A 21567-nucleotide genomic window follows, 5' to 3' on the forward strand; every position below is an offset into this window, starting at 1 on the left:
GGGGGGCCCATACCCAATGTCACTTCCTTGAAAGTAAGGTTGCCAACCTCCAGGTGGGGCCTGGAGATCTCCTGGGATCACAGCTGATCTCCGGACCAGAGAGATGCACTCACTGTAACTTGTGAAGAGGAGAATCTACCTCTTCCGGTTCCTCATCACCCACACAGATGGAGAGAGGCTTCAGATAGGCCATCAAACACACATTTTGCATGCAGAAGGTCCTCAGGCTGTATCTCAAACACCTGAAGTTTAACAAGATCTCAGGTAGGGTTGGCAACTCAAGCCTGGGAAATCCCTGGAGATTTGGGGAAGGAGTCTGGGGAGGGCAGGTAGTTTGGGAGGGGAGGGGCCTCAGCAGGATATAATGCCATACAATTTCCCCTCTAAAGCGGCCATTTTCTCCGGGGGGAACTGATCTCTCTCATCTGTAGATCCGTAGTACTTCCAGGAGATCTCCAGCCTGCCCCTGGAGGTTGGCAATTTTATTTAAGAACATAAGAGACGCCAGTGTTGGATCAGGCCAAAGGCCCATCCAGTCCAACACTCTGTGTCACACAGTGGCCAGAAATACCAGGTGCCATCAGGAGGTCCACCAGTGGGGCCAGGACATTAGAAGCCCTCCCACTGTTGACACCCCCCAAGCACCAAGAAGATAGAGCATCACTTGCCCCAGAGCCCCTATCTATACCTTGTGGCTAATAGCCCCTGATGGACCTCTGCTCCATATGCTTATCTAATTCCCTCTTGAAGCCGTCCATGCTTGTAGCCGCCACCACCTCCTGTGGCAGTGAATTCCAAGTGTGAATCACTCTTTGGGTGAAGAAGTACTTCCTTTTATCCGTTCTAACCCGACCGCTCAGCAATTTCATGGAGAGCCCACGAGTTCTTGTATTGTGAGAAAGAGAGAAAAGTACCTCTAAACTGTTTTATCCGGCTTTTAAAATTTTGTCATACTTTTGGGAAATAAGGGGCTTGATTCACGCCCTGCTGCTGTACATGCAATCCTGAAACTGCTCTTCTTGGGCGTAAGCCCCACTGACCAGATGGCAAAGCTTGAGGGTGACAGAACGGGCAGCATCGCCTCAAAGCTTAGGCAAGGGATTTCAGCTATAAAAAAGATAACCCCGCAAGCAGAGAGCTAGCTTATCAGGGGAGAAAGGTTCCCCAGGCACCCCCCCATCTCTTTGGTTATGAGGCCAGTTTTCTTTTTGCAGGGGCTTTCTTCAGCACAGTGGAAGCGCCACCCAAACACGATCTTCCACCTGCCAGTGTGTCTATTCTGCCACCTCAGTGCCCCTCACCTGTGAACCAGGACTGAGTCCCTGTCACCCGCGAATGCCTGCAGAGCAAACGAAAGGGAAAAGAGAGGGGGGCCCTGGTTCTTTTCATAGGGTTGCCAACTCCAGCCTGGGAGATTTCTGGGGATTTGGGGGGTAACGCCTGGGGTGAAGGGGAGAATCTGGAGAGGGATTTCACCTAAAATCGATGGCAAAGCCACAGCGCTTGCCCTCCGGAGCTGCCACTTTCTCCCGGGGGGAAACCGATCTCTGCCGCCTGGTAGAGCCATGCCTGGAGAACTCCAGGCTCCACTTGGAGGCTGGCATCCCCAGCATCTGCTTGGCATGCCAAAAGTCCCCCCGTTCAGTCCCCGCCGGCATCTCTAATGAAGAAAGGCATCGGGTCAGACATGATCTGAAAGACTTCCTCGACCTGAGACCGGCGAGAGAGCTCGCTGCCGGTCACAGCAGGACAATACCAACCTGGACAGACCTCCGACTCAGTCCCAGGCAGCCTCAAGTCTCCATCCAGCCCGAGGGAGAAGCGGCGGCGGTCAATCCCGAGCTTAATGTTCCAAACTATCTTTAAGCAGAACAGCCACCTGGACACCTAAGAGTTAAGGTGACGAAGCGCTGGCTCCTAGAGAGACAAAGGACATGGGAGAAAGGGGGGAATGGAAATGGTGTAGCCCCTGCCCCTTCCTGTTTGGGTTTGCCCCCCACCTCTTTTCCGGGGGGGGGGGGGGAAAGAGGGAAAAACGGAAAGAGAGACAAACTGGTGTTTTGCATGCCTCGTAGGAGAGACAGAGAGGTGAGTTGACAATGAGCGTTTTTTGCACAAGGGGTGGGGGGATGGATGCCAAAAGGAAGGGAAAGACACAGCAGGGGTAGAGCTGGCTGTGGAGAAATTAGATGGTGTCTTAAGAGTCTTTCACTTCGGTGGGAAGGTGACAGCGTTCCGTGCGCCTTGGTGTTTAGTCATGCCGGCCACATGACCAAGGAAACGTCTTCGGACAGCGCTGGCTCTTCGGCTTGGAAACGGAGATGAGCATCGCAACCCGAGTCGGACTCGACTTGCTTTCGAGCAAGGGAACCTTTACCTTTAAGAGTCTTTGGCAGAAGGAGCCCAAATTCTCTTGCTATATAAATTGGAGACCCAGAGTAGCAGGTGAGTTTCAGCTCAGCCAGCCTCTGAACCCGCCGCGGTCGCTGTGCGTTTATTGATTTAGTACATCATTTTTATCCTCCCAAGGAGCTCAGTGTGGGCTCATCTTGGACGGTGCGCCTGCATTTCTTCCTCACAACAGCCCTGTGAGGTAGGTCAGGCTGAGAGGCAGAGTGACTGACCCCAATGTGGGGACAGTGGGAATTTGAGCCTGGGACCAATTCCACACCAGTGTTCCCTCTAAGCTGAGTTAGTGTGAGCTAGCTCACAGTTTTTTAGCCTCCAGCTCACACATTTTTGTCTCAGCTCAGGAAGGAGGGCTCCAGAGCAAGCTCATTGATGCAGTAGCCAAATCACTTGCTCACCACTTTAATGCCAGTAGCTCACAAAGTAGAGTTTTTGCTCACAAGACTCCACAGCTTAGACGGAACATTGTTCCACACTGACATTTTTGTCACTCGTTTGTCGCTATTGCTTCAGGGGATCCCCCCCCCCCAAGTGTTTTGCTTTCACTGGTAGTCCCAGGGGGAGCAAAACACACGTGGGAAAGGGGGAGGGCCCCCCAAAGTAATAGGGAAAAACAAGTGAGAATCCAGTAGCATCTTAATGATTAGCAAAATTTGTGGTAGGGGATGGGCTTTTGTGAGTCACTGCTGACTGAATCTGATATCTGAAGGGTAAAATTAAAAACCGGAACCCTGGTTTAAGCCTGTATCTTTGCACAGTACGTGGGAAATAACAAAATCTCCTCCTTTGTATAGATGAAGCAGGCAGAGAGCTGCAAGAAGCTGGTTTAAAATATAGTAACAATAATAATTATAGGCTGCGATCACGCACACAATTAGCCGCGCCATAGGTGCGAATGCCGGGCGGATTTAACAGGCGTGAAGATCTGGCCAGCGCCCCGCACCCATCGGCAACCCGTTTTGCTCCTCTACAAGAGTGGAGTTAAAAAACACTAGGGAAAGTCCACTATCAAACGGGTTGCTATGGGTCACGGACAGACTTTCCCCTGTGTGATCGCGCCAGCGCGCTCTCATCCCGACCATCAGACCATCCCGACTCTGTGCCGTTCCCCCCCTTCCCAGTATGCGCATCATTGCATACTGCCATAGGTAGCCCTCAGTGTGGAGATGCGATTAATCGATCCCCTGTTTAAGTGCATCGGAAACACGCTGCAAACCCCCCCCCCTGCACCCGCTGTTTGCGTCTGATCACGCAGTGGTGGGCTGCCCCCGCAACTCTCACGGACTGTGTGATCGTGCAAATGCAGGTCAAATTGCTACAGAGCAAATAGCCTCGCTTCCCCCTCCCATGTTATCTCGCAGGTGTGACCGCAGCCATAGTATGGCATTGTGTGTAGAATAGCCAGGAGATCCTAAGATTGTTCTAGCTCTTTTAGTGTTATGCACCACTAGGTGGCGAGCTAGACTTGTTTTTAAGGCAAGAGACGTTTTGGAGGTGGTCTGCCATTGCCTGCCTCTGCATCACAGCCCTGGTATTTTTTGGAGGACGCCCATCCAAATACTAGCCAAGGCTGACCTTGCTTAGCTTCCAAGATCTGATGGGATCGGGGCTAAAATATGGTAACTTTAAAATATGGAATCATAGAGTTGGAAGGGATCTCCAGGGCCATCTAGTCCAGCCCCCTGCGCAATGCAAGAAATTCACAAATACCCCCCCACACACACACACACCAGGACTTCTGTGTGTGTGTGTGGGGGGATTGAAAAAGAGGTGCCAGAACTCTCGAGGGGAATGAAGTTTTTAATTTTGAGACTGTTACGGTAACACTCTTAACTGATAAACCACACTGGGTCTGAGCCTAGGTAAAGGTAAAGGTTCAAATCCGACTCTAGGGTTGCGGTGCTCATCTCCGTTTCAAAGCCAAAGAGCCAGCGCTGCCCGAAGACGTTTCCGTGGTCATGTGGCCGGCATGACTAAACACCGAGGCACACGGAACGCTGTTACCTTCCCACCAAAGTGGTACCTATTTATCTACTTGCAATTTCTTGCTTTCAAACTGCTAGGTTGGCAGGAGCTGGAACTAGAGACGGGAGCTCACTCTATCATGCGGCACCCGGGTCTCGAACTGCTGAACTACTGACCTTCCACAGCCTGCAGTTCAGCGTCTTAACCACTTGAGCCACCGCAGCTGAGCCTAGTAAACCTTAAATTAAAATGTGGTAACTTTAGGATTAGTAGCCTCAGAGCCAGTGTGGTTTATTGGTTAGAGTGTCACAGAAGGATCTGGGAGACCCAGGTTCGAATCCCCACTGTGTCCTGGAAGCTCACTTGGTGACCTTGGGCCAGCCACACATTTTCAGCCTAATATACCTCATAGGGTTGTTGTGAGGATTAAATGGAGGAGAGGAGAACTTGGGTCCTTACTGGGGAGAAAGGCCAGATATCAATGAAGTAAATCAATCAATAAGATGTTGTTTCAGATGAGCTGGCCAGGGAAGAAGAGGATGAGGGAAGAGAAGAAGAAGAAGAGATTGGATTTATACCCCGCCCTTCACTACCCAAAGGAGTCTCAGTGCGGCTTACAAACTCCTTCCCCTTCCCCTCCCCACAACAGACACCCTGTGAGGTAGGTGGGGCTGAGAGAGCTCTGACGGAAACTGCTCTTTTTCCAGAACAGCTCTTATCAGAACTACGGCTTGCCCAAGGCCATCCAGCCAGGTGCAAGTGGAGGAGTGGGGAATCAACCCCGGTTCTCCCAGATTAGAGTCCGCGCACTTAACCACTACACCAAACTTTGGGAGAAATCAAAATGTGTGCAATGCTTTCTTATCAAGCCTAACCTTATTTTAGTGCTTTAATTACACAAAATGTATCATTTCTGCTTTAGTAGATAAAATCTGGCATATTTATGAAATCCAGAAGTTTGAATGCCTCCATTTTCTACAAGTAAAACTACACAAACACCTAATAGTAAAGAAGGAAAGAGCTGCAAAATGGTGTGCCCTGTGTTCTTATTTATTATTTGCTTCACTTATATTCCATCTCCCTCCCCACTGGGAACCCAAAGTGGTTTGCGTGGTTCTCCTGTCCTCCATTTCATTCCCACAACAGCCCTGTGAGGTAGGTTAGGCTGAGAGTGTGTGCCTGGCCTGAGGTCACCCAGCAACGCTTCCCTGGCAGAATGTGGATTCAGACCTGGCGCTCCCGGGTCCTAGTCCGACATTCTAACCACTGCACCATGCTGGCTCCCAAGTTTTTGCCGTCTCAGACGCAGGAAAAAATAAAAAATTGAAAACAGAAGGCACAGATTTCTCTAGTGAAAAACAGTGAACAGAAACAGTGTCGTTCAGTGATAAGAGGGCTAGCTGCCCTTGAGAGAAGAGCTCTGGGAGAACGTGTGACTGACCCAAGGTCACACCAGCAGCTGCATGTGGAGGAGTGGGGAACCAAACCCGGTTCTCCCAGATTAGACTCTACACTCCTAACCACGACACCAAACTGTGTACACTACACATGACGGCTTATGTCCAGAAGTAAACTTTGTTGGTCTTAAAGGTGCCACTGGACTCAAGAACCAAACAAAGGTTAACCAACATTGCTGTCCACCTGAATCTATATGTTTATGAGTTCATGTTTTGTTTAATCCTTTTAAACATTTTGAATATATTTGTACCCAGGGCTCATTTCGTAGAACAAGAGGTGCAGGAGCTCATTAGCATAACTCATTAGCATGACTTATTTGCATATGCCACACCCCCTGACATCACCGGAAGTGTGTCAGGAGGCAACACCCACCACTCAGGCTCCACTGGACTGTTTTGGATTGCTAGCTATTGGGGGAGGGGTGGAACGTGCAGATCTGTCCTCGCAGAGGAGGGACAGCTTGTACCTGAATAAAACTTGGTCTTAAAGTTTTGGACCAGGGGGCCGGGGGGAGCTCTGCAACTTACCTGGCTGCTTCTTGCTCTGACTGAGGGCTGCTGGGAGCAAGGGGTGAGGCTTGTTGCATGTACCCGCCCCCTGGGCTCTTCACGACCGGAGCTCCGCTCCTGTGCGCTCCTGCAGGCAATGACCCATGATTGTACCTTAAATGCTTTTTAATGGCTGGAATGTTTCAATGCTTGAAATGTTTTAATATTCACTGCCTGAGGGACTCTGAATTGAGGAGGAAGGGAGCACAGAAATGTTTGAAATAAAATAAATAACTTGTACCTGTTACCATTCACAGGATGTAAGATCCCCCCCCCCCTTGTTCAGAGGCTGGACACTGCTGTAAAACGTGGCTGTAAAGAGAAGGCATGCAGGAGAATTCCAGGAATGTGGCGTCTCTGGGTAAGGATCGATTTCCCCCTCTGTTGTGAATGAATAAAGTACAGTGCTTCATCGTGCCAAATTAACAATACTCTGACTTAGCGTTTACTTAGCATTCCTTGTTTAGATGAGCTAGATTGGAGTCCCGTGGCACCTTAGAGACCAAAATGATTTTCAGGGTATAAGCTTTCAGGAGTCGAAACTCCCTCTGTCACCTGATGAAGGGAGTTTTGACTCTAGAAAGCTCATACCCCCCAAAGTCTTGTTGATCCCTCAGGTGGAACTGGACTTGAATCCAGCTCATCTACTGCAGACCAGCGTGTCTATGCTCTGAAGCTATCTTGTTAGGTCAATCGATTTAAACATTCTGTTTGACGGAAAATTGGGTCGCAGACTCCAAAAAAGTTCGAGTGTCATTTATCTATTTAAACATTTTTATGCCATCTTTCCACCTGATCAAGATCCCCTGATGAAAACTGGCAGATGTGAAACGTTTTAGGAGGAACATTCCCTCTTGCATAAGAGAGGAGAATGCTTCTTCTGAATACATCTATTAACATCAGGTGGCAGAGACCACCTTAGAAGAGGCATTCCTTCCAGCAAGAGGGGAATGCTTCTTTTAGGCATTCAGAAAACTGCCGGCGGCGGATGTCCTCTTAGAAAGGGATGGTTCCTCCGCATTAGGAAAGCTGTAGATAACCAAAATAATAAATAAATGAATAAATAAGATGGAAAGCACCATCTTAGACGAGGCATTCTCCCATCCTATCTGTGAGAGAAGAGGGGATCTGTGAGAGAGGATGAGAGAAGAGAGCCAGTTTGGTGTAGTGGTTAAGTGTGCGGACTCTAATCTGGGAGAACCGGGTTTGATTCCCCACTCCTCCACTTGCACCTGCTGATGTGACCTTGGGTCAGTCACAAGCTCTGTCAGAGCTGTCCTTGAAAAAGAGCAGTTTGTGTCAGAGCTCTCTCAGCCCCACCCACCTCACAGGGTGTCTGTTGTGGGGAGGGGAAGGGAAAGGAGTTTGTAAGCCACTCTGAGACACCTTTGGGTAGTGAAGGGCGGGGTATAAATCCAATCTCTTCTTCTTCTTCTGCATGCCAAAGAGCTGCTGCTGTGAAACATCTTCATCATCTGAACACAGAGCAGAGTTCCCCCCCCCCCAGAACTGTGATGTTTTCTTGAATGCAAATTTATGCAGTGTGGACAGTGGTTAAGAGTGTCAGGCTATTATCCAGGAGACCCAGGTTCAAATCCCCACTCATGCAATGGAACCTCGCTGGGTGACCTTGGGCCAGTCACGCATTCTCAGCCTAACCTACCTCTCAGGGTTGTCGTGAGGATAAAATGGAGGTGAGGAGAATGATTTAGGCCATGTTGGGTCCCCATTGGGGGGATGAAATGAATGAATTAAATAAATAATATCCAGACTTAAGCAGTGCATAACTCATGCTGTTACCCAAATCCTGTGTGGGATGGGATCACAACACTCAGTGCATCCTCATTTTCTGTTGGGCCAAACACGTGGCACCAGGGTACTTAACTAAACTGGGGCCAGACTGTCCAGTGTATACCACGGCCTGACTCGGAATAACACAAAGAAGAAAAGCAACTGACTGAAGGGAAGTCGAATAAGATGGGAAGCCGTGTTAGTTTGTCTGTAGCAGTTTAAAAGAGCAAGAGTCCAGTAGCTTCTTAAAGACTAACAACATTTGTGGCAGGGTGGGAGCTTTTGTGAGTCTTCAGTATTTGAAGAAGTGAGCAGTGACCGTAGGAAAACAAAGGGTTTTTACTTCCCTAACCAGAATACAGATCTAGGAAGTAACTGGAAGAAGCAGCAAGCAGTGGAATCACACCAAAAAATCTTCATAAGCCTACCTGCCTATGAGTTTCTGTCTGCTGGAGAGAGATTTGAGGGGGAAATAAACTAGCGGGGAAATGGAAAGGGCCAAAGAAAATTATACCACACCTGATCCTGGAGAAAGTGATGCCGGATCCAGAAAGAAGGGAGGTTATCTGGGGAGGTCCAGTCTGTAGTGGCAAAGATGCCAGAGGGGAAAAGAGGTCCAAGGCAGGCAGGCTCAGTAATTTCAGCAAGCGTAAGGGGCTGGGTGAACTGTAGGCCTAAGTAATCCAGAAACCAGCTTCAAAGGTTTGGGGACTCAAAGGTGGCTTTTATGCACCTTTACTTGAATTAAAGCTGCGGTGCTCAAGTGGTTAAGATGCTGAACTGCAGGCTGTGGAAGGTCGGTAGTTCAGCAGTTCAAGACCTGAGTGTGCCGCATGATGGAGTGAGCTCCCGTCTCTAGTTCCAGCTCCTGCCAACCTAGCAGTTCGAAAGCAAGAAATTGCAAGTAGATAAATAGGTACCACTTCAGTGGGAAGGTAACCGTGTTCTGTGCGCCTTGGTGTTTAGTCATGCCGGCCACATGACCACGGAAACGTCTTCGGACAGCGCTGGCTCTTCGGCTTTGAAATGGAGATGAGCACCGCAACCCTAGAGTCGGATTCGACTGGCTTTCGAGCAAGGGAACCTTTACCTTTACCTTTAATTGAATTATAAGGGGCATTGTCTCCGCTGAGATGGGACTGGGTTCAGGCTAGAAAATGTGAATCTTATTGGACGCTTTAAATTTTAGGGGTGTGGAAGGTAGAAAGAACTCCAAATATGGTCATTAGTTAACCATGATGCATAGGGGGAAAATATGGGGAAAATCAGCCTGGGGTGATGAGGTTACTTGTCCAGAATACCAGCTTAACAAAGGACTGGGCAGAGGATTGATGATTCTCCCAGGGCTCTTGATTGAGCTATGCGCGGGGGGGGGGGGGGGGGGGTATGGCCAACTTGAGACACTTGTTTATTACCCTGCATAGCTGCATCTTTTCTTATGAGTATGGGGCAGTTCTAGAGTCTGAATGAGTCCGTGATTAATATTTCTTTGAGCTTCAAAGGCAGGCAGGCTAGTTCTAGCTGGGAGTGCCCCGAGGCAACCTCTGCCTAGATATATGGACCTTGGTTTGGTATTAAACTTCATATAAGAACATAAGATGGGCCCTGCTGGATGAGACATGGGGTCCACCTAGTCCGGCATCCTGTCTCGCACACAGTGGCCACCCAGTCCTAACCACGACACCAAACTGTGTACACTACACATGACGGCTTATGTCCAGAAGTAAACTTTGTTGGTCTTAAAGGTGCCACTGGACTCAAGAACCAAACAAAGGTTAGTGAAAAGGAGAGCCAATATTAAAACCTTTCCTTAAAAAAAGGTACATGTATTTATTGATAATAACAAATTTTAAAACATATATAGGGGCCCAATTACAACCAATGTATATAAAACATAACAATATCAAGGCCTTAAAAAGTCGACCTTACGCGTTTCGGCCAAATAGGCCTTCCTCAGAGGTCATACATATGTGGCAAGATGGTTAATATGCACACTGCTTTTTACTTGTGAATACTGTGGGAACACAATCAAAGAAGGAAATTTTTGGACCATAAGTTTATTTTATAATCACTGGGCTAGTGATTGCACTTTAAAGGTCTTATGTGCATATTTATCCTGTGCCTGGTGATTTTACTTCTGAACAATTTACTTTATGGTCTTTATTGAATCTATACTTCGTATATATTTCTGATTGTGTTTATGTGAATATAATTATTAACCATGTTCCCCATTTGGGGGGGGGGTTGAAATGAATGAATTAAATAAATCATATCCAGACTTAAGGAGTGGATAACTCATGCTGTTACCCAAATCCTGTGTGGGATGGGATCACAACACTCATTTTCTGTTGGGCCAAACACGTGGCACCAGGGTACTTAACTAAACTGGTGCCAGACTGTCCGGTGTATACCACGGCCTGACTTGGAACAACAGACAGAAGAAAAGCAGCTGACTGAAGGGAAGTCGACCAAGATGGGAAGCCATGTTAGTTTGTCCGTAGCAGTTTAAAAGAGCAAGAATACAGTAGCTTCTTAAAGACTAACATTTGTGGCAGGGTGGGAGCTTTTGTGAGTCTTCAGTATTTGAAGGAAGTGAGCAGTGACTGAAGGGAAACAAAGGGTTTTTACTTCCCTAACCAGAATACAGATCTAGGAAGTAACTGGAAGAAGCAGCAAGCAGTGGAATCACACCAAAAAATCTTCATAAGCCTACCTGCCTATGAGTTTCTGTCTGCTGGAGAGAGATTTGAGGGGGAAATAAACTAGCGGGGAAATGGAAAGGGCCAAAGAAAATTATACCACACCTGATCCTGGAGAAAGTGATGCCGGATCCAGAAAAAAGGGAGGTTATCTGGGGAGGTCCAGTCTGTAGTGGCAAAGGCAGGCAGGCTAGTTCTAGCTGGGAGTGCCCTGAGGCAACCTCTGCCTAGATATATCGACCTTGGTTTGGTATTAAACTTTATATAGGAACATAAGAAGGGCCCTGCTGGATAAGACATGGGGTCCACCTAGTCCGGCATCCTGTCTCGCACACAGTGGCCACCCAGTTACTATGGAGGCCCAAGAACAGGACACAGAGGCCGAGGCCTTCCCTGATGTTGCCTCCTGGCACTGGGCAGAGAGGCTGAGGCTTTCCCCCGATGTTGTTGCCTGCTGGCATTGGGCACGGAGGCCGAGGCCTTCCCCTGATGTTGCCTCCTGGCCCTGGGAGTAGAGGCCGAGGCCTTCCCCTGATGTTGCCTCCTGGCCCTGGGAGTAGAGGCCGAGGCCTTCCCCTGATGATGCCTCCTGGCACTGGTCTTCAGAGGTTTACTGCTTCTGAATGTGGAAGTTCCCTTTAGTCACCATGACTAGTAGCCATTGATGGACCTCTCTTCCATAAGGATATTTTACCCAGGCCTCTGGCGCTCATGCCATAGAGGCTTCTAGAAAGGGAAAATATTAGGGGATCCCTGTGGGGAGCCAGTTCATTGGATATCAGCTCAATGACTAGGCTAAGATTTTCCTTCAGTTAGGCAACAGCCCTAGTAATATTGTATCAGTAAACTTTGCAACAACCGGTCAGTGGGGTTATTCTTACAACATAGATCGAGAGGCTGAAGTTGAGGGTGAAGAGACTAGCCTGGGATAATCTTGTGTGTTCCTGGCAGAGACTAAATTCGAACCAGGCACTTCTGGTTCACAGCTGCATCTCTAACTACAACACCGTGCTGCTTCAGTTAGCATTAAGTGTGTATCCTGCCTTCTGACAGTCTCTGAATAGCATACACGAATTGATTCAGTTTTCCCCCTCACCATGAGGGAATAGGCTACAAGATGGTGTCTGACCCTTTGCCCATCTAGTGAATTTTCATGGCTGAACAAAAGCTAGATTCAAGTCCAGGAGCACCTTAGAGAGCGACAAGACTTTCGGGGTATGAGCTTTTGAGAGTCAAAACTCCTTTTGTCCCTTTGAAGGTAGCCTTGGCTCTCAAAGCTCACACCCCCCAAACTCCTGTTGGTCTTGTAATGTATTCTATGTAATGCCAACTGAATACATGTGTGTATTGTGAACCTCCCCATTGAGAAGCTATGTTAAGCTTCGTCCTGGGCTAGGATGCAAATACAACCAATCGTATTGCTAGCCCAGGAAGCACTTAACCAATCACCATGCAGCAAGCTCCCTGAGTGGGAATTTTTCCCTCACAATGACCCTGTGGGAGCAGGCTACAAGATGGTGTCTGGCCCTTTGCCCATCTAGTGCATTTTCATGGCTGAACAAAAGCTAGATTCAAGTCCAGGAGCACCTTAGAGAGCGACAAGACTTTCGGGGTATGAGCTTTTGAGAGTCAAAAATAAAGTTGTGTTCTTGCTGAATCACTCTCTGACTGCTTTGTTAAGTGAGCGACTTAACAGGTCTCTTAGGCGCGACTGGAATCTGACTCTTCTTCTGCAGACCTACATGGCTGCCCTCTGAAACAATTTTCATGGCTAAACAAGGATTTGAAAATGAGTCTCTCTCTCCATTCCAAATCTGGTGTTTTAACACCAACTGTACAATTAACAACAACCAGGGCTTTTTTGGTAGAAAAAGCCCAGCAGGAACTCATTAGCATAATAGGCCACACCCTGACAGGGCAGCTCATTAGCCTATTAGGCCACACCCCCATGCCTTCCCTTGGCTTGCCTGGGTGCTCTGCGACTGCGGGGAGCCCAGGCAAGCCGGCCCTCGGACAGGCTGGAGAAGGCACAGGGAGGCATAAAAATGCCTCCCCGATCCTTCCAGGACCACCCCTGGCCCACCTGCCTCGGAGTCGCCAGCGGGGTCGCTCTCCAGGCCTTCCCTCTGTAGCCACGCACCCAGAGGTTTTGGCTGTAGTGGGCGTGGCCAACTCTGAAGCCAGCCGGAACTCCGTTCCTGTGCGTTCCTGCCCAAAAATAGCCCTGACAACAACACAATTGACTAGGAAAATAAGACTGTAGTCATTGCGGTTACACTGTGTTCTGTCTGCATCCTACGAGGTGACAGCATTGCAAATAAGATCAAAGGGGAGATCTCCAAAGAAGTGACCCCTGAGTCTGATGAACATGTGACTTGTTCAGATTTATTATTTATTTGTTTATTTATTGAGTGGCAGAATTACACACAGGAAGCATATAGAATACGTAACCAAGTTGGTACAATGGGTATAGAGACAGATTGAACAATCCCACTAAATACTACTATCTGAATTTTCAATCCACTCCCTTGCAGCTGGGGAGAGTAGGAAGAGCTCAGTCACATCTCCCTGGAAAGCACGATGCTCACATTCCTCTGACAAGGGAAAAATAGTTTAGCGGGCTCTACCACAATCGCATTTGGGTCTTGCTATTTTGCCCCATTTAAACAGCAGGTCTGTGCATCTGCCAAAGCCTGTTCGTATTCTGTTAGCCATCTTCCATACTTTATGCGGAAAGTCAAATCCCGTGGGCCTCTTGTTGGTGTTTATCAGGTTATGGATATTAGGTGGAACGGATTGCATCCATGTTCATGACCATTAATTCCCTAGAATGAAATTTTATGATTGCAGGATTTGTGCGGATCTTATTTCCGGGTGTTGGGTCCTTAGTCTGGATAGGCCCTCGTCAGCCATGTCTTTGTGGATGGGCAGCTATCTGTTTTCGATGATCTTTCTACATTCACAAAGAACAGCATCCTGTCTTTGGAGACGCAGGGGGGCGATGTGGCACAACGTAGGGAGCCAATAAGTCAGAGTGGGCTTAATACTGTTAGATAATTTATTGATAGTGCGACTGGGTTCTGTTCTCTCTTAACCATTTTAAATTAGCCCTGGCCTCTGTTCTATCAGGTCTTTGGCTTGGCATCCCAGAAGGCTCTGTAGTCTGGCTAAGTGCTGTAGTTTTCCAAGCAAGAGTGGATTCACCAATGCACTTTGCCCTAGAAAGAATAGTTTATATTTTCCATGTCTGTGGTACTAGCTCCAGAGCCTAAACACAGATTACCAGGCTCCTGAGTATCCTTGACGTAGTATGTCTAGAGCCACACTGACCCACTGATAATATACAGATTGCCACTTATTTATATCTTCGATTTCTTTCAAGAACAGCTCTGACAGAACTATGGCTTGCCCAAGGTCATCCAGCAGCTGCAAGTGGAGGCGTGGGGGATCAAACTTGGTTCTCCCAGATTACAGTCCACACACTTAACCACTATAACCATTTGGAGAGGCACCATAGTAGTCTGGGGCTTCATGCCCTCACAAATAATAATAACAACAGGCAAAGCTCACGCCTGCTGTGTATGAGGGGCTGGATTTGTCAAACACGTCAAATGTTAGTCACGGGTTTAATTGACGGCTATATTGGCTTCTTTTGATGGCAAAAGGTATTTAATGTTTGGATTTTGGTTGTTGTTGTCTGCCCGTCACCCAGCCCTAGAAAGAATAGTTTATATTTTCCATGTCTGTGGTACTAGCTCCAGAGCCTAAACACAGATTACCAGGCTCCTGAGTATCCTTGACGTAGTATGTCTAGAGCCACACTGACCCACTGATAATATACAGATTGCCACTTATTTATATCTTCGATTTCTTTCAAGAACAGCTCTGACAGAACTATGGCTTGCCCAAGGTCATCCAGCAGCTGCAAGTGGAGGCGTGGGGGATCAAACTTGGTTCTCCCAGATTACAGTCCACACACTTAACCACTATAACCATTTGGAGAGGCACCATAGTAGTCTGGGGCTTCATGCCCTCACAAATAATAATAACAACAGGCAAAGCTCACGCCTGCTGTGTATGAGGGGCTGGATTTGTCAAACACATCAAATGTTAGTCACGGGTTTAATTGACAGCTATATTGGCTTCTATTGATGGCAAAAGGTATTTAACGTTTGGATTCTCTTTTGGTTGTTGTTGTCTGCCCGTCACCCGCCTTATGGGTCAACCAGGGTATATCCTCTATAGAATTACAGTGCACTCTATTTAGGTATTTGCTTATTTATGTATGCTGCATACTAGAATGTTATATGTTTAAAAGTTTCTGCATTATGGTGTTAAAGATTCAATAAATAGTTTCTAAGGTAAAGCCACTGCCTTGGTTGTCTCTGTGAAAACTCTTTTGGCAGTCTCAATCCAGCCCATAGAACGTTAGTGGTGGTCCCAGGCCATTTCCTGGACCTTGAAATCCCCCAATAAATACATCCAGTGAAGGTTCTCGTTGTTGTATTGAGTTGGACATCAAGTTTGTGGACATGAGCCACACTGAAGCACCATATTCTGCAGTACTACACACCAACCCCAAAGCTGAGCATCTGAGGGTAGCTGAGCCAAATATCACATTGTAGACTCTGTCACATGAGAGCATGATAGGAGCTCCCCAGTCACCAGATTAAGCGTGAAAACGTACAAAAAACTGTATATGAAATTTACATTGTGAAATAATGCTTGCAGCACTTTATTTGTTTGAAGATAAGAAAACAGACGACAAACCTGAAGAAGGATTCGTAAACGGACTTATACTAGATATCCGTTGTTTGTCTAAAATTATACTGTAGTGTCTCATATGTACTGTCAAGCCTAAGATTGCATTTAATTTGTTATAGTTGTAATTTTGCTGACAATTTAATTTCAAAAGCATTATATAAAAATATTTGCTTATAGTGTATACTCATACACGGTGATTTATTGTTTTGCTGGCTACTCAGAAGACGCTGGCTGTGATGACTGGCTCCCTCAGCGAACCTGGGCTGCCATTGGCTGGGTGGCTGGGAGGGGAGGGAGCCAGGCATGAAGCTTATATTGTATACTCATACACGGTGATTTATTGTTTTGCTGGTTACATTACACCGTGGTCTTGTTTGTTATAAGAGCATCTAAGTGTAGCAGACACACCCCAAGTTGTACCACATCATTTTTGGAGGACGTTGTTTCACGTGCGTATTTTTGCGGCTACATTGGTAAGATGGTGTTTCTAACTCAAGGTCCTGTCCAGGGTAATGCCAAGGTACTTAGGTGTATGGCTGTGTGTAAGTTGGGTGCCATTAAGGTAGACGTTCAGTTCACGGTTGGCAAGATTGTTTTTAAGATGGAAAGAAGAACATTCTGTTTTTCCTGGACTTGGAATGAGCCGCCATTTATGGTAGTAGTCAGCCAAAATTTCGAGTATTTCCTCAGTCCTTTCAATTGATTTGTGCCTTACTGCAGTCTTACTGTTACTTACTCTTACTGTTCAGAGAAAGTCAAGGACGAAGTTTCCTCAAAGCCTGAGGCTTGTAAAACTAGGCCAAAATCTGGGATGAGCCAAGAGGGACGTCCACAGAAGACCTCTTCAGAGTACATAGAGGATTTCTTTGGCCATGCTACAGTTAAATCCGAAGAGGAGCTTGGGTACTTTGAAGACCAAGGTGAGAGAAATTTCCTGTATGACAAATTTAAGGGAAACGCTGCTTAGACATGCTACCTTGATAGATCATTATGATCACAATCTTTATTGCATCAGCAAATAAGCCATAGCAACAAGCACAACAATTCCATTAAAATTAAACAAAAAAAGATTTTTCATTAAAAATTAAACTACATTGTAATCATTAAGGGTATGTCAAGAGAAAACCATGATAATGCATCTTCCATAATGATCTAGAGTAGAGCAATTAATCTGCAGGTCATCCATCCTTACAGCAACGTGTCTTATTTTCATCTTTATCGTTAGATAGACAGATGATTGCAGTTGGAAGTTTGTACAGGGGGAGGCAGTCCTTTATATGTGTGTTTCCACTGAATCATTTTAAGAGCAGGTGTTCCATGTTCAGATGAATGTGCATCATTTAACCATTTTGCACTCATTAAAGCTCTTTTGTGGATAGACACATAGGCATGGCCAGTGTGCACGTACTATGTAGCTATCCAATGGTGATGTCACCCTGTTAACATTTTTCCACCCACCATCACAAGTGGCAGCCAGTGAAGCAGAGCAGGAGGGCCGGGAGATTAATACCTGTCACTGGTGGGTTGCCAGGTTGGGGAAGGGCTGTAATTTGGTGGTCGAGGACATGCTTAGGATGTAGAAGGTCCACGGTTCAATTCTTGGCATTTCCCACTAACCAGATCTTGGACAGTAGATACTGGGACAGAACCTTGCTTGAAACCTTGGAGATCTCCTGCCAGTGCCAACCGACTGTACTGGGCCAGGTAGATCAGTGGCCTGTCTGGTGTAGTGGTTAAGTGCGCGGACTCTAATCTGGGAGAATCGGGTTTGATTCCCCACTCCTCCACTTGCACCTGGCTGGATGGCCTTGGGCAAGCCGTAGCTCTGGCACAGCTGTTCTTGGGAAAAGAGCAGTTTCTGTCAAGAGCTCTCTGAGCCCCACCAACCTTACATGGTGTCTGTTGTGGGGAGGGGAAGGGAGTTTGTAAGCCGCTCTGAGACACCTTTGGGTAGTGAAGGGCGGGGTATAAATCCAACCTCCTCCTCCTCCTGTCTTTTGGTCTTGGGTTCAGCCTCCTTAACAGGGCTTTGGGTGGCAGGAAAGGTCTTTCTCTACCTGACCTTGGGGAGCCACTGCCGGTCCAAGTGGGTTCTTCTCAGCTTGGTGTGACAAACGGCTTAACTCCTATTTTTCTTGTCACTGTTAGGTGAGGGGTGTGTGATTGACCACAGAAATGGAAATTGCCATTGGGAAGCCTCCAAGCAAGGGAAGCTGCCAATGTCTGATGGAACAGCCAGAAGGAATGTTTCCAAAAGTCCTGACGCTGCTAGAAGTCCACATGGGCCATGGGGGAAGGGGGTAAACAACTTGAAGAAGGGAGAGGGTGAATCTACTTCTTGCCGGGAAAGTGGAATTGCAGACCAGGAAGGAATCTGCGAAAGTGGGAGACAGTTGGCATTAACGCAGTGGGACGACAGCTCAGACCTCACTGCAAATGGTGGCACCCAGACAGAGGAGAAAATATACCAGTGCTTATATTGCGGGAAGTCCTTCAATGCTCACTTTAAACTCGTTAGACATCACCGTATCCACACAGGAGAGAAACCATACAAATGTTTGGATTGTGGTAAGAGCTTCGACCAGAAGGGAAACCTGATTGCCCACGGAAGAATCCACACAGGAGAGAAACCATACGCATGCTCCGATTGTGGGAAAAGGTTCAGTCATAAAGGGAGCCTTGTTTTGCATGTGAGAATCCACACTGGAGAGAAGCCCTACAAGTGCCCTGATTGTGGGAAAAGCTTCAGTCGGTCAGGGTCCCTTAAAGAACATGAGAAAACCCACACGGGAGAGAGGCCGTATACCTGTTTAGATTGTGGGAGGAGCTTCCGGAAAATCTCCGAGCTCACAACACATCACAGATTCCACACGGGAGAGAAACCATATAAATGTTTGGGCTGTGAAAAATCCTTTAGTACAAGCTCTAATCTCATTGCTCATCAGAGAACCCACACAGGAGAGAAACCATATAAGTGTTCCGAGTGCGGGAAGAGATTCAGCCAGGCTGGAAACCTGAAGGAACACGAGAGAACGCACACTGGCGAGAAACCCTATAAATGCCCGGAATGTGGGAAAAGCTTCAGACAAATCTCTTACTTCATTAAACATCATCAATTACATCTTGCTGATGAGGGAGTGCGCATGGAAGAAAAACCGCACAAGTGTACCGATTGCGGGAAAGGTTTCGGTGAGAAAGCAAGCCTCATCAGACACCAGAGAATCCACACGGGAGAGAAACCCTTCCAGTGCTCAGACTGTGGGAAAAGCTTCTGTTTGAAGTCCAACCTTGTTGTACATGTGAGAATCCATACAGGGGAGAAACCATACAAATGCTTGGAGTGTGGGAAAAGCTTCAACCAGACATCGAGTCTTCATAACCATGAGAGGACTCACAAAGGGGAGGAGCCTTATAAATGCTTAGTATGTGGGAAAAGCTTCAACCGGCCATCGCAGCTTAAAGCCCATGAGAGAATCCACACCGGAGAGAAGCCATACAAGTGCTCAGAGTGTGGGAAGGGCTTTATTTACAACCATCACCTTGTCAGACATCGGAGAAATCATACTGGAGAGAAGCCATTTCAATGCTCCGAGTGTGGGAAAGGATTTGGTCTGAAATCGACTCTTATTAAGCACCAAGACATTCACATAAGAGAGAAACCATAGCAGAGCTTCCACTAGATCTAGTTAAACACATGAGAAACTATGCCAGTGTCAGGACGTGAACTCACAGCAAGTCCTGACTGTGGGTCATGGGACGTCAAGAGGGGGATTCAGCCTGTGTTGCCATTATGTGCAGAGATGAAAATGCGGGGGGACCAGTCAGACCAGCTCAAACATCTCTTAACCACAATAGGCTAGAGAGGGTCAGGTGATATAATTTGATCTATAAATACAGTTTCCAGGTCAAATATTCCCAGAAAGCACCATTCTGATTTGCAGAAGCATACAGAAACCTCTGCCAGTTTTTAGATAAGCTGCTTTTTTTTGCAAAGTGGCTAGACTTGCTTAGTTAGCATGCCGAAGATCCATAGGATGGATTGGGTGTTGCTCTATAAAGTAAAAAAAGTGTGCATGAAGAGGTGTGCGTGCACACGAAAGCTTATACGCAGAATTAAACTTTGTTGGTCTTAAAGGTCAGCCAATATCATAATGCCCCTCTATAAATCAATGGTGCGACCTCATCTGGAATACTGTGTGCAGTTCTGGTCACCACACCTTAAAAAGGATATTATAGCTTTGGAAAAAGTGCAGAAAAGGGCAACTCGAATGATAAAAGGGTTGGAACACTTTCCCTATGAGGAAAGGTTAAAGCACTTAGGGCTCTTTAGCTTGGAGAAAAGACGACTGAGGGGTGACGTGATTGAGGTTTACAAGATTATGCATGGGAAAGAGCAGGTAGAGAAAGAGGTACTTTTCTCCCTTTCTCACAATACAAGAACTCGTGGACACTCCATGAAATTGCTGAGCGGCCGGGTTAGAACGGATAAAAGGAAGTACTTCTTCACCCAAAGAGTGATTAACACTTGGAATTCACTGCCACAGGAGGTGGTGGTGGCTACAAGCATGGACGGCTTCAAAAGGGAATTACATAGGCATATGGAGCAGAGGTCCATCAGTGGCTATTAGCCACAAGGTATAGAGAGGGACTCTGGGGCAAGTGATGCTCTGTCTTCTTGGTGCTTGGGGGGGGGCAACAGTGGGAGGGCTTCTAACGTCCTGGCCCCACTGGTGGACCTCCTGATGGCACCTGGTATTTCTGGCCACTGTGTGATAAAGAGTGTTGGACTGGATGGGCTTTTGGCCTGATCCAACATTGGCCTCTCTTATGTTCTTAAAGGTGCCACCGGACTCAAACTTTGTTGTTACCCATTTGGCAAGATTTGAGTCTGGTAGCACCTTAAAGACCAACTAGATTTCTGGGGTGTCAGCTTTCGAGAGTCAAAGTTCTCTTTGCCCCTCCTGGACAAAGTCCACTAAAGTGCTGCTGAACTCCAATCTTGATCTTCTACTGCAAATCAACATGGTCACCTGTGTGGCCAGTTTGGTGTAGCGGTTAGGAGCGCGGACTCTAATCTGGGAGAACCGGGTTTGGTTCCCCACTCCTCCACATGCAGCTGCTGGTGTGACCTTGGGTCAGTCATAAGTTCTTTCAGAGCTGTTCTCTCAAGGGCAGTTCTCAAAAGTGCTCTCTCAGCCCCACCTACCTCACAGGGTGTGTCTTGTGGGGAGGGGAAGGAGTTTGTAAGCCACTCTGAGACTCCAAGTCCAAGGGAAGGGAAGGGCATAAATCCAGTCTCTTCTTCTTCTTCTTCTTCCCATTGGAAACTGTTCCATGAGCTAGAGATTTGTTCTCCACAGTGCGTTGTTATTTAAGGGCTGCAGAAGCCCGTGGGAGTAAAGAGCAATGAACTGGATTAATGTGACTCGTGAATCCATTTATACCCAAGAGTCAGGCCATCTGCCTTCCTGTTTTGCCTGCCTATCAGCCGCTCTCCAGCATCTCTGGCAGAGAAAAGGCCCTTCCCAACACCCAAGATCCTTTTTAACAGGAGCTGACTGACCTGGATAGCTCAGCCTTGTCCTGGATGGCCCAGTCTAGACCAATCCAGCCCTGTAGCCAGGATTTTGTGGCTTGGGGGGGGGAAACATTTTTCTGGTAGGGCTGGTAGGGCTGCCATTATTTGCCATTATTTTTCTGTCTGTCTCTAAACAACTGTACTTTTAAGTAATAATGAAGACAGTAATACTAACACTAAATTAAAGGCACTCAGGCAGGGCTCTTTTTGTAGCAGGAACTCCTTTGCATATTAGGCGACATACCCCTAATGTAGCCAATCCTCCAAGAACTTACAGTAGCCCCTGTAAGAAGAGCTCTGTAAACTCTTGGAGGATTGGCTACATTAGGGGTATGTCGCCTAATATGCAAAGGAG

At 47.2% G+C, this 21567-nt stretch overlaps 2 protein-coding genes across 2 annotated transcripts in view; one reads left to right on the forward strand and one right to left on the reverse strand.

Annotated features, from left to right (window-relative positions):
• Positions 1 to 21567, reverse strand: part of LOC107106589 (zinc finger protein 135-like) — a 110622-nt gene that overhangs the window by 24437 nt on the left and 64618 nt on the right. The gene's annotated exons all lie outside the window — the stretch shown is intronic.
• LOC107106593 (zinc finger protein OZF-like) lies at positions 6705 to 19554 on the forward strand. The gene is made up of 3 exons (XM_015406774.1): positions 6705 to 6741; positions 16384 to 16554; positions 17783 to 19554. The coding sequence occupies exons 1-3, from the start codon at positions 6708 to 6710 to the stop codon at positions 19297 to 19299; spliced, it is 1722 nt and encodes a 573-aa protein (XP_015262260.1). The 5' UTR covers positions 6705 to 6707; the 3' UTR covers positions 19300 to 19554.

The sequence above is a fragment of the Gekko japonicus genome, unplaced genomic scaffold, assembly GCF_001447785.1.
Source record: "Gekko japonicus isolate JY-2015 unplaced genomic scaffold, Gekko_japonicus_V1.1 scaffold542, whole genome shotgun sequence".
In the NCBI taxonomy this organism is placed as follows: domain Eukaryota; kingdom Metazoa; phylum Chordata; class Lepidosauria; order Squamata; family Gekkonidae; genus Gekko; species Gekko japonicus.